An 11,384-nucleotide genomic window follows, 5' to 3' on the forward strand; every position below is an offset into this window, starting at 1 on the left:
TCATTTCATTATATGTACACTATCAACCAAAATATATCTAGAGCAGATATCTAAAAAAAAATACACTACATTTGAATGAAAAATTATTTTATTTAAAAATACATTATACAGCAGAGTGTCTCTCTTTTTGTTTTCTCACTGCTGGTTCACAGAGATAATATGATAAATTTAACCCAAATATTTGACTGGGAAAGATCCTGAGAGAGAAAAAGACTAGTTACAAGTTGATGATATACAGTACACTGAAAAAGAGTCATCTCTTTTAACATAAAAGAATCTCTTGGTAATCTTATAAATCAGATATAAAAAAAAAAAAATGCAGGTTTGCTACCATGCAAAAATGAGTGAAGATTTCATTTAAATCTGCACACAGAGAAATCATTAGTACCTTGGACCCTAAATAGCTAGACTAAGAGAAGGGTAAGTGTGCCTAACACGGTGATACAAACTTTGGACCAACTACAATTTTGTAAACACAGTTGATAGTCTAATAAAGGTGGATTTTCAATCCCCTAAGTAACACTGTTGTAGCTAAGGGCTCTATTCTAGGACTTTTCTTCCCACTGATGTATTTCTTTATTCTCTAATTCTGAGCTTAGCACAATGACTTCGTGAGATGTGCTCTACTGCACTCAAAGATGACTTAGTGTTGCCCTGTTTGCCAAGCACGAGTTAAGCAGTTGTATTTTAGCAAAAGCAGAGCTTAAAATAAAAAGTAAAAATCAGGTGTTACCTGGATGACTATGTGGGAATACCTGATTCTACAGCCTTATGTTTCAAACGTTTTCTAACAATGGTTAATGCACAAGAAATACATTTAATTATGGAAAATTTAAGGCCTAGAATGTTCCACAGCCTCCACTGAACATTACTATTCTCAGTGTGTCTATAGTGCTAACATCATATCAGCTGTTGCCAGAGTAAAACTTTGTCGGATGTTAAGAGCATCTTCAGCATCTACAATATTCAAATCTGTTTGGTGTTCAACGTTTATAGGACAACTTCAATATGAACAGCCAGCAAGGCTGTCTTTTGAAGGGGAGGCTCAATTTGATTATTCACAGCAGTAACAGAGATACGGTAACATTGCCTGATGTTGAATCAATTCTTCAACACCGCGCAGACTGACAGAGAATTTTTTTTTTTTTTTTGCAAGAATAGGGTCCTGAAACACAGGCAGAGATAGAAAGATTTTTAGAGAGAAAGTCTGCCTGTCCTGATCACTTAGGCTGAAGAAAATTAATGAATCCATTTTGTTCTTTCCATGAGTGCTCCAACATGAAAATGTAGGGTAGAAACTCATATGCACTTCTCTCACTAAGCCAGTGAGTTCTTAGCACCCATTCTCCCAGCATAGTATCAGGGTGTACAACAAATATGAGAAGATACAGGCTTCCTTGAATAATTTGTTTAAACAATTTATGAATAGCACAGCTTCCCATCAGATATGCTGAGCTAAGAATGGAGCCCTTAACCTTTCATGGGATATCATTAGTAATAAAGAATATATCAATGATCAAACTTTCTATATTATTTTCATTTCTTTTAACCTAGATACATATATATCATCCAAGACATTCAAGAACTACAAAACAACAATTCAACTACAATTATGTCAGGAAAATATCCAAATAAATAAACTTTTAATTATGATACAATACTTATTACAGTAAAAATTGGCATTTTTCTTTTCTCTTCAAAAGCAGAAGCACCAGTCTTACATATAACATACTGTTTGAATGATATCTTACATGGAATACAGCGTAATACAATGTGCAAACAGCATTTTCATACAGAACGTAATATTTGTCTAGTTTTTATACACTGAAATTGCCTCAAATGGAAACAAGATCATGCTGAATTAAAAATGTAGATTTTAAAAATCAAAAGTCGAATCAAAATATGAAGTACTGTTGGAATAGGTACATGAACCATTAAAAACAATGAGAAGCCAAAATAGAGGGTATTGTCAGATAAATATAATTGGTGCTCAGTTTGTCCCATTCCATCAAAAAGTAAACAGTTAATATTTTTGCTAGAAAGTAAAGTGACGTTCTAATATTTAAGAATTCTTCAAAATGTTGTATCATTTTAATGATGTAAAAATCAAGTCAGAAATAGGACTTCTAAAAATTTCTTATTTTTGATACACTGCAATTATCGTGTGTGGGCTGTGAAAAGAGATGAAGTCCAATGGAGTGAATATACATCAGCATCAACATCATGTGACTTCTGCAAAGGCCGTGATGTGGTTCTACGAGTTAAAGGAAAAACAAACAGATAAAAACCCAGAAACCACATAGACAGACATCAGTCGCCATAGTGAAAATTTTTGCCTTTTGTGCTTTAGGGACAGCCTTATGCTTGGAGACTATTGCAGGATGATGTAAATAAAACTGAGTTTCACTGCAGTGCTCTCACTCCCAAAGCAATTCTTTGTTAACTGCTGAAAGACTGGATATGTAAATATGCTGAACAAAGTAATTAGGTGCTAGATGGTTCTACAATATTTTAGTTTTAGATGGGGTTTTTAAAAAGTAACAATGTGAATAATTGAGTTAGCTGTCCTGTTATTGCTACCTTATTGATACTTTAAAGCAAAATTCCTAGAAATGAAAATGACAGTTTGACAATTATAATATCCTATTTCAGTGTTCATACAATTCTAATGTTGCGTTTTTTCAAAGATTAATTGCTCCCCAAGAGCTCGATGGCACAGAGTCAAGTAGTGAAACGCTATAACAAAATTGCATTCAGCAGTTGAGAACTCATATTCAACATTTCTTTTCCAGACACACTACAGCGTCCTTTTCATTTGCAATGTTATTCTCCTCTCTGCTTCAATGGAATGATTCTTAAAGATGTGTATCAGAATGTGATTATACAACGTATAACTCAACACAGTAAACCTGCAACACCCCAAAGAGCTTTGCTAGTTTTTTATGCTCTAGCCTAAGCAAGTGCCTCTGCAAACATTTGGTAGGTGAGGACTCAACTGCACAGTGATGTGCAGGATGCAAAGGAACTGTGCGTTCCCTTTAGGCACACAGTACCCTTGGCTGCCACCATTTTTTATAAAGCATGCAATGTGTAAAATTAATAAAGGGAACCTTGATGTTAAGCCACGTGTTTGTTCCCCAGCACAAAAATGCACAGAGGGAAATTATACCACTCAAAGCACTGCAGTTTTCTCTCATCACCACCCCTCCTGGAGCAGACCAAAGTCAGAAGAGAGGAGATGTAAACTGAAGAGGAGAGGTGATGTAGATAACTCATGGGGAGTGGGACAGATCTCCCTTTTTTGCTTAAGGGAAGTCCTTCAGAAAATCCATTATCACACACCATAGAAAATACTGAAGAGAATCAGTGGCCACCACACAAGTCTATATTTCTCAGCTCTTCTTTAAACTGTCTGGATATTTGTTTAATCAGTTTGTGTGTGGGGAGGCAGGCAAGCATCTCTAATTTTCACATTATAGAAAGGAATTTAGAAGTACTCTCAGTGGGAACACAGGAGAGCTGCCTCTTATTCCCCACTCTCCAAACAAGGCTGGCAGCTTCTCACTGTGCCGTAACTCTGTGCCCAGGAACGGGAGCTCTCTTATCCCTCCCCTGTAATAGGTATTTTAGCTCTAGGAGTGTTCTTGATGTATTTTATGACAGCTTTCATATGAGAACACCACCAAATAGTAAGCATCTATGTTCAATCTTCTCCATAATAGAATGAATATATTTTAAATAAGTAACAATGATTAAACCATAGCCAGCGGATTTTTTAAAAAGCATTAGGAAAAAAAGAATCAGTGTGCAACTTTTTATGGAAGTGTTTTCAGTAAGCTATTAGTAAATGTCATTGTTTCCAGATTTTGATACTGAAGAAGAAAAACAAATTTAGATTTCTCAATTAGAGAACAAACATTAACATTTCAAAGCATTTTAGTTGGCTGGACATCTGCTTTCAGCACTGGACAGATGATGCATTGGGCAACCTCCAATGACTCTGGTGTTGCTTTGAGACTATTAGGTCATTTTCTTCATAGTATTTATTTTTCCTTATTTAGATCTGAGAACTACCCTGTCAACTGAAACTAGCATCAGTTTGTTGATAAGGTGGTTTAAGACTAAGGAATTGGAGGAAAAAAAATTCCTAATTATCTATTCTAATCCAGTGGTTCTCAACCTGTGGCCCGTGGACCCCTGGGGGGCCGCGATGTCGTCATGGGGGTCCGTGAAGGCTTAAAGCAGGGGTAGGGAATGTCCAGCCCAGAAACATTTGGTCTGGCCCATGGCAAGCACTGCACCTCCTTTTCCCATTAACAGATTAACTTATTTCCCCTCCTCTCCAAATTTGAAGATCCTTCATGAGAAAACTGAAATAAATATTTGATGCAGTCTACTGCTTTAAATCTTGAATTAAGTATTGGTGGTCTGTGGCCACAAAAGGTATTTAAAGGGGGTCCATGGTGAAGGAAAGGTTGAAAACCCCTATTCTAATCAATCTTGCAAGTCCTGCTATGTGCTATCCCTTTCTCTAAGCAACACACACTTTGTCTGTGACGCAGAGAACCAAAAGCTCTTTCCTGTGGCATTAATTCAGGACTAGATAACTACTACTTCAGAAAGGAGAATGTGGTTCACACTCCTGCCAGATATACTTCCAAAATCATCCTTGGAATGACACGCAGAGCATGGGATATAATAACACGGAAGAAAATCATCCTTCCTCAATAAACCCTCAGAAGGAACTGCTAAGCTGCCGATTGAAGAGCTATCGATTTGGACGCTAGTGAAGACTTGTCAATGCACGTCCAATGGACTCAGTAGGGTGATGCATAACTAGGTCAAAATTAACCACTTGCAAGAATCACTAATACAGATTCATGCCACTGTCTGAGTATTCATGCTTTTTCATATGTTACAGTCTCAGGCAAAACTACAGATGAGCCTTGCTGAGACTCTTTACAGAAAAAAAAATAAACAGCATCCCTCTTGAGTAACTGCATTTCAACTCTCTTACTATGGTCTTTTACTTCTGCTTAGATTTACTGTGACAAAGTTCAGTGTGAGATACTAACCATCAGCAAACAGATTCACACAGATACAGGAGACAAAAACACATGCACAAGACCTCAGCTTCTCCAACTCCATGGGAAATTGTTTTCCCTATAGTACTCAAAAGAATTAGAATATGCTGAGGGTCTGCTCAATGGCAGCAGTTTCACAGGCAGGCACACCAGCTTTTGTATTATTCATTCTAAACTGACAGTATCGGCTTGGTGTCAGCACCACGTGAACAAAGCATGCTTCATAACCATGCTCTCACACCACTAACAGGAAAATGAAAGCTGAAGGCTAAGCCTTGAGTGCAGGTTTCTGAGGCAAAATGATCCATAGCTGTATATCTTCTGTTAAGATTTTAATTAATTTCTGTTTAGAAGTGATTCTGTAAAGTTAGAGCACTGAAAAAAATCCATGACAACTTTTTTGTCGTTTCCAGTTTTCATTATATATATTAAATATTTTTTACCTGAGATTTTTGTGTTCTGCTCTCATGAAGTTAGAAATATTCAAAAATAGTCATATCCTAAAAAAGATTTTTCCATTTTTAAAAACAGGAATTCAAAAAATTGTCTGTAGTCCTTCACACACTTAAGAGAAATAGAAAAATAGTACTGTAATAGTTCAGGCAAAGGATAATTTATCATACAATAATAATAATGTTATCATACAATTCTCTGGGTCAAAGTATATTTTATGCTTTTACTCAATGAATCGCATTTTGAGAGAAAAGAAAGAGTTCAAGGGAAATTCCCCATTTAAAACATTGCAGACCTGCACAGAATGCTGTCACCACACTGCATCTGCCTTTGCTTCAAATTCCACACACAAACACTCAAGTGTGCTCTCGTGCACATATGTTTATTGCCTTATATGAAGATGCTCAAAACGGTCCGTTCCTGATATCCAGGAGAAGAACCTAATGATGCGTGCTTTGAGGGAGTTTCGTTGCAAAGGATCTTCTTGATTGTTACTGATACCTTGATTCTGTAACACCTACAATATGTATATTTGAGGAGGTCACACTGAATATATTGTTCCATTTCCTATATTTAAGTATTATTTTATTTGAACATTAGATGTGGGGATCAGTTTGCATTCAAACAGAAATAATTATTGTACAATTCCCCAGAAATAGATTTAAGCAGAAGAGTAGGACACGAATGCAAATTCAAATGCTTGACATTGAAACAAAACTGCTTACGGTCTTTTATGAGCTGACTCTCCTGAGTATTTGTTTCTGTGTATGAAACAATGTTGTATTATATCTTCTTTAACATACTGTATTATCAAGAGAGAACCATTATGACAACAAAAATCTGAAAACCTGTCTATAAGCTAATATAAGTACATGGACTCCAGTCAAACTCTGCTGGAGATACACATACATGTACTAAAACACTGCATGGATACCTAGGTACACTTTTGGACACCAAGCACAACAGTATTAGGGTACTTCTCAGCTAAAATATTTTTACACAACAGAGACACACACCCTCCCCCTCATCTGCCCATAGCATGATAAGCTAAAACATCTTTGTGTTTTGCTTCCAGTCTGTGAGCTCAGTGATAGGCAGTTAGTGTCCCTGGAGAGCCCCAGCGACCAGAACAGACTCCCTAGGCCATGCTGTATCTACCACAAGTGCACATACCAATGAAAGGCTTCTTAGTACCAAAATGCTTAAGACCAAGGAAAAAGCAGTAACACCGAGAATCAAAGTTTAAAATACCCTCTTCTGACACTGTGAGGAAGCTGTTCTATGTCTCGTGAATAATCAAGATGGAGAATATAGAAAAAACATTATACCTTAAAAACAGAACGGGAAAGTTTCCCCAGTCTCAAAATACTATCAGAATCCACTGCAATATCTATACTTACTATTGTTAAAATGTTTTATCACCACTATTACCTTTGGCACATACACAATAGAACAAGAATTATAGCATCAAACTCAACAAGATTTTTGAGACAATTAACCCTGATAGTCACTAGCAATTGGTATGATAGGCAACAAGAAAGTCGCATGTAGCGAGAGGAATTCCAGATACTTATTACCATTAAAACTTACAAATGGCAGAGAGAGAGAGAGACACTAAATTATCTGTTTCCAGTTCACAGTTATGCTGGAGTCGGTCCTATGGGTGGAGTGTAAGAAACCTCATTGTAACAAGGAATGGTGATTGTTTGGGAACATGGTTTGGGCATTGCTGACAGAAGCAGCACTATGAAGGAATGCCAAGCAGAGACTCTGGGGATAAATGCAGCTTAGTTGTCAAACAGAGCACTGCAAAGAACCCACTGTGCAAATGAGTAATCTTGAACAGCTACAGAAAGCTCTGTAATCATCTCATCCCACAGGAGATGAACCATAGTGCCTCTCCTAACCCAAAACTTCCTTGTAAAACCTCTTACCTCAGTATTCTATCTACTGTCTTAATTAGTCCTAAATGCTCCATGTTCCCTTTGATTTGATTATTTTCAAAGCTAGAATACTGATTTTTTTTTTTTTTTTTTTTTTTAAAAAAGGCTTAGGACAGTCAGTAGCTACTACAAGATGTGTACAAGCTCTCTGTAAACCCTGGCCAATTTCAGGTGACTTTAGCATGAAATAATGCCAGTCTCCCCTGAAACAGAAAAAAGTTTGTGACTGCACTGGATGAAGTTGGACTTTAAACTCTTCCACATACCACCTAGAATATCCCTATTTCCCCAGTAACTCTTGCAAAAGAACAGGAGTCTCTAACCTTTACTGTGGTAGGAAGAGAGAGAACCTCTTCTCTGTAGCACAGCGCCAGCTAACTGAAACACAAATTGTCTTGTAAGAGATGAAGAAGGTCAGAGACAGGAGAGAAAAAGAAGCAGATGGGTGAGTGATGACGTTTCTTGGCTTTCATTCTTTTCATTAATTCTGAGGATGAATGTAGTTAAGGTGAAAGCAGTAAGTCTGCACTGCTGAGCCAGCTCTGGCAAGGATTCTTCAAGGAGACGCTCTGCAACTATGGCTTATTTGAGTGCATGAGAAGCGAATACCCGTGCAGAACAGCTTAATCATCTGCATGCACCACAATTAAATAGAAGTGTCATGCAAACAGTGATCTACCCTTGTCATTAACCAGCAGCAGCTCAATTCAGAATATTACAAGTACACTTATTCCTATTTAAGTGCACTTCAAATGTAGCTCTTGACCTCCACCAGAACTCATGACAGCGGCAGCACGGAGAGCATGCCAAAAGCTTTCGTTCTCCAGCAGGAAAAAAAAACCCACTGGAATAGGAAGTAGCAGATCTGGAAACACAAAAATAAGGTGTCTCCAGGTCTGTGTGATGCACCACATGTTTACTCATTTACAGGTGAATTTATAATAAAATTGCAATAAGTGAGGTCCCTTCTGGTAGGCATTTCTAATAAAGTAATTCTTTAAGACAGCGTCTTTGAATTGCTCGCTCCCAGATACCCATATAGTTATTATTTTTAAATACCAATAACGGAGTTGCACTGCTTCATGTTAGCACTGCCTTAGCCCATGGTAACCTCAGTCAGTCAGAACTGTGCTACTCTTAGTAGCTAATTTCTGACAGTAAGCTGTCTTTAATACCAGCACAGGAGCTTGCAGACTGAGAATAAGAAAAAACAGATTTAAAATAAGCCAAATGTAAATGTATGTGCATTCAGAATATGGAACTGGAACAGCCCTAACTGAAATGTACTGAAAAGTAACTTGCACATGGCTAAAGTAGGCAGAGGCAAGTAGTACACAAATTATTTCGCACCCCTCTCTCGCCAGAGAAGAACAAAGAATGTAAAATAAGAAGGGAGTTAAAAAGCAAAGACTAAGTTAATAATTCTTGTAGTGATGGCTCAATTTAGACCTTAGTTCCACATAAGTATTATTCTTAGTGCATTTTATTTAACAGGGTCTGGTTTCTATCTAAACTTTAGACTAAACATTAAAAAAAAAAGAAAAAAATCTACAAAAACTCAACACCTAAAGCACTGACAAGTAAGTAACTTTTTCATCAACTATTTGCAAATTTAAATTTAAACTTTCTGAGAGTGGAAACAGAAGAAAGCATTTCCCAACAAATAGCAAAGACTCCATGTTATCATCCTCCTATCTCATCCCCTCTGTCTGGAAAGGAGAAAAGCTTTGCAATGTAGAGAAAGATGTACCCATACACTGAGATCTCACCGAGTGTAACACCCTGTGGAATATCCCCAATTTAATTACCTAGAGAGAAGTTCAATGACAGCAAACAGCTACCCTCTACTGCCATAGGAATATGGGTTCAGAAGGAAAGAAGCTTGTTCATATAATACGAGTTCTGGGCAGTTCACAAACAGTAAAGGTCATCCTCAAGCTGAGAAAACATTATTCCTGACACCACCCTTCCACACTCTCTCATAGCTTTCTCTACAACATCTCAATCTTGCATAGGCCAAATCTCAGGGAAAGAACATTGTTCATCATGAGCAAGAAGGTGTCAAATCAGGTGGAAACACTAAGTTAACATGAGGTCATTATCCCCAGAAAAAACCTAAAAATTTCAACAGCCAGAGAATGTACATTTATTACCTATGATGGCTTTTGAGCAGCAGAAATGGCTTCTATTGCAGGAGAGCCTAGCACATAAATAAGACATGCTCTTATTAATCGGATATGTCCTAGGCCGACTGACATCTTGTTTTGTTTTGACATTTTACAGAAAGTTTACTGAATGGATTATTTTGAAAATACACATTCACCATCTAAATGCTTGTTCAAGCAAATGAGACTCTGACCTCCTTATGACAAGATATCAGCAGAAGTAGCTTAGACACATTTGGTACAAAAAGGCGTGTTAGATCACTCTGAAAATAAATCTTTCCCTTCAAGGGAAGGAATAACAAACCCAGGGCTAGCAGCAATCCTTACTAAAGGACAACTTCCACCACTTCCAGGTGACTAAACCAGACTGGGAAGTGGTTAAAAACACTTCTCCTTATGCTTCATATGTAAAAATATCAGTAGTAATTTGGATTTACAAGAGTGCCATAGAAACATGCTTTTGGTGGCCCTACCCAGTGTAGAATTGTTTACTATCTTCCAACATGGGCATAACACAAGAAATTTTAACAAATAATGACAGATAAAAGTAATTAGAAAAAGTAGAACTGCTTTCAAACTTTGCATTAGTAGTTCAAACTTCCCCTGTAGTAAAAATGCTTAAAATGTTTTCTTTATTTGGTTATGCTATCTATTTCAGCGCTTGTTTGCTCATAAAATTGTTCAGATATAAGCTTACCTCAAATTTACATAGTACAACATCATCTTCAAATACCATAGATTTTTATTACAGAAAACTAAAATAAATTTTAAACACATCACAATACTTGCTCATGCAAAAAGTCTTGGCATACCCAGGAGACTATCATAGCATGTCCTAGTCCAAAACCCCATTTGCTTTGGCAAGGGATCACAGCTTTTGTGCACTGTATGACCCATGTTACTCACTATTATTATTGTGTTCATTAAGTTATTTGCCCTGCTAGAGCAGATGACAGATCCCCAGCATTTCCAAGTGGGTGCCCTGTCCTGGGGCTAGCACGTGCTGATGATAAAAGCCCTACAGCTGATCCAGAAGGGACTGCATCCTATGCTCTACACTAGCCTGAGGACATACCCCAGAGAAATAGGATTAATGCCACTCGTACCTGAATTGCATAACCCCTTGGGGTCAGGGGTTAGATTTTCTTTCTAAACACTTCAAGCTCTCTGGACTCTCAGCCCAAGCTTAGGCGAGGAACAGATGGAAAGAGGGCCTCAGATCTTCTCAGCCTGACTCCATGGACTTAGCAGTGGCTAAAGCAGTAAACTGGACTGATATGTAGCGATTGTTCTTGGAGGTGACATGAAGAGTCTCCCAAGAAGTGTCTCTGAATGAATTCTTCCCTTCTTTCCCCTTCACTGCCATGTTTCCTTACTTTAAATCTGATTACCTCAGCATTCTTGTCAAGATAGTTTGGGATCATCCTTCTAGAAAAGCTACATTTTATTTAATTGCTTTTAAAAAAGTCAGACATTACCTTTTCTAAAGGGCTTTCTACTCGGGGTATGCTGATCATGGGCATCTGGGCCAGATTACCCATATGAGAATGTTCATGTTCTGGCTGACGTCCTCTGAAGTTATTTACCACACAAACCACCTAGAAGGGATTAGAAGATAAACAGAATAGCTAAGGAACAACTCATTTTTTTGAGCTTTGATCCTGACATCTATAATTAGCAGAACTGACACCAGCTTTAGTCACAGCTTACAGTAGAAATACAGAAATGTAAAGTTCATG

General features: G+C 37.5%; 1 protein-coding gene across 5 annotated transcripts in view; it reads right to left on the minus strand.

Annotated features, from left to right (window-relative positions):
• PLPPR5 (phospholipid phosphatase related 5) overlaps positions 1 to 11,384 on the minus strand; it is a 48,641-nt gene that overhangs the window by 3,273 nt on the left and 33,984 nt on the right. Inside the window, exons 5-7 of one of the 5 annotated variants that reach the window (XR_012629872.1) lie at positions 11,124 to 11,243; positions 5,833 to 6,054; positions 5,541 to 5,584 (exon numbers count right to left, since the gene is read on the minus strand). Coding sequence is in view for 3 of the 5 variants with exons in the window: in XM_074876577.1 (XP_074732678.1) it covers positions 5,920 to 6,054; positions 11,124 to 11,243 (255 nt within the window). In the remaining 2 variants the exon portion in view is untranslated. Of the gene's footprint in view, positions 1 to 70; positions 2,255 to 5,540; positions 5,585 to 5,690; positions 6,055 to 8,226; positions 8,346 to 11,123; positions 11,244 to 11,384 lie in introns of those variants that run through there. The other 4 variants (XM_074876579.1, XM_074876577.1, XM_074876578.1 and 1 more) reach the window with 4 other exon arrangements.

The sequence above is a fragment of the Strix uralensis genome, chromosome 8 (genome assembly GCF_047716275.1).
Source record: "Strix uralensis isolate ZFMK-TIS-50842 chromosome 8, bStrUra1, whole genome shotgun sequence".
Lineage (NCBI taxonomy): Eukaryota > Metazoa > Chordata > Aves > Strigiformes > Strigidae > Strix > Strix uralensis.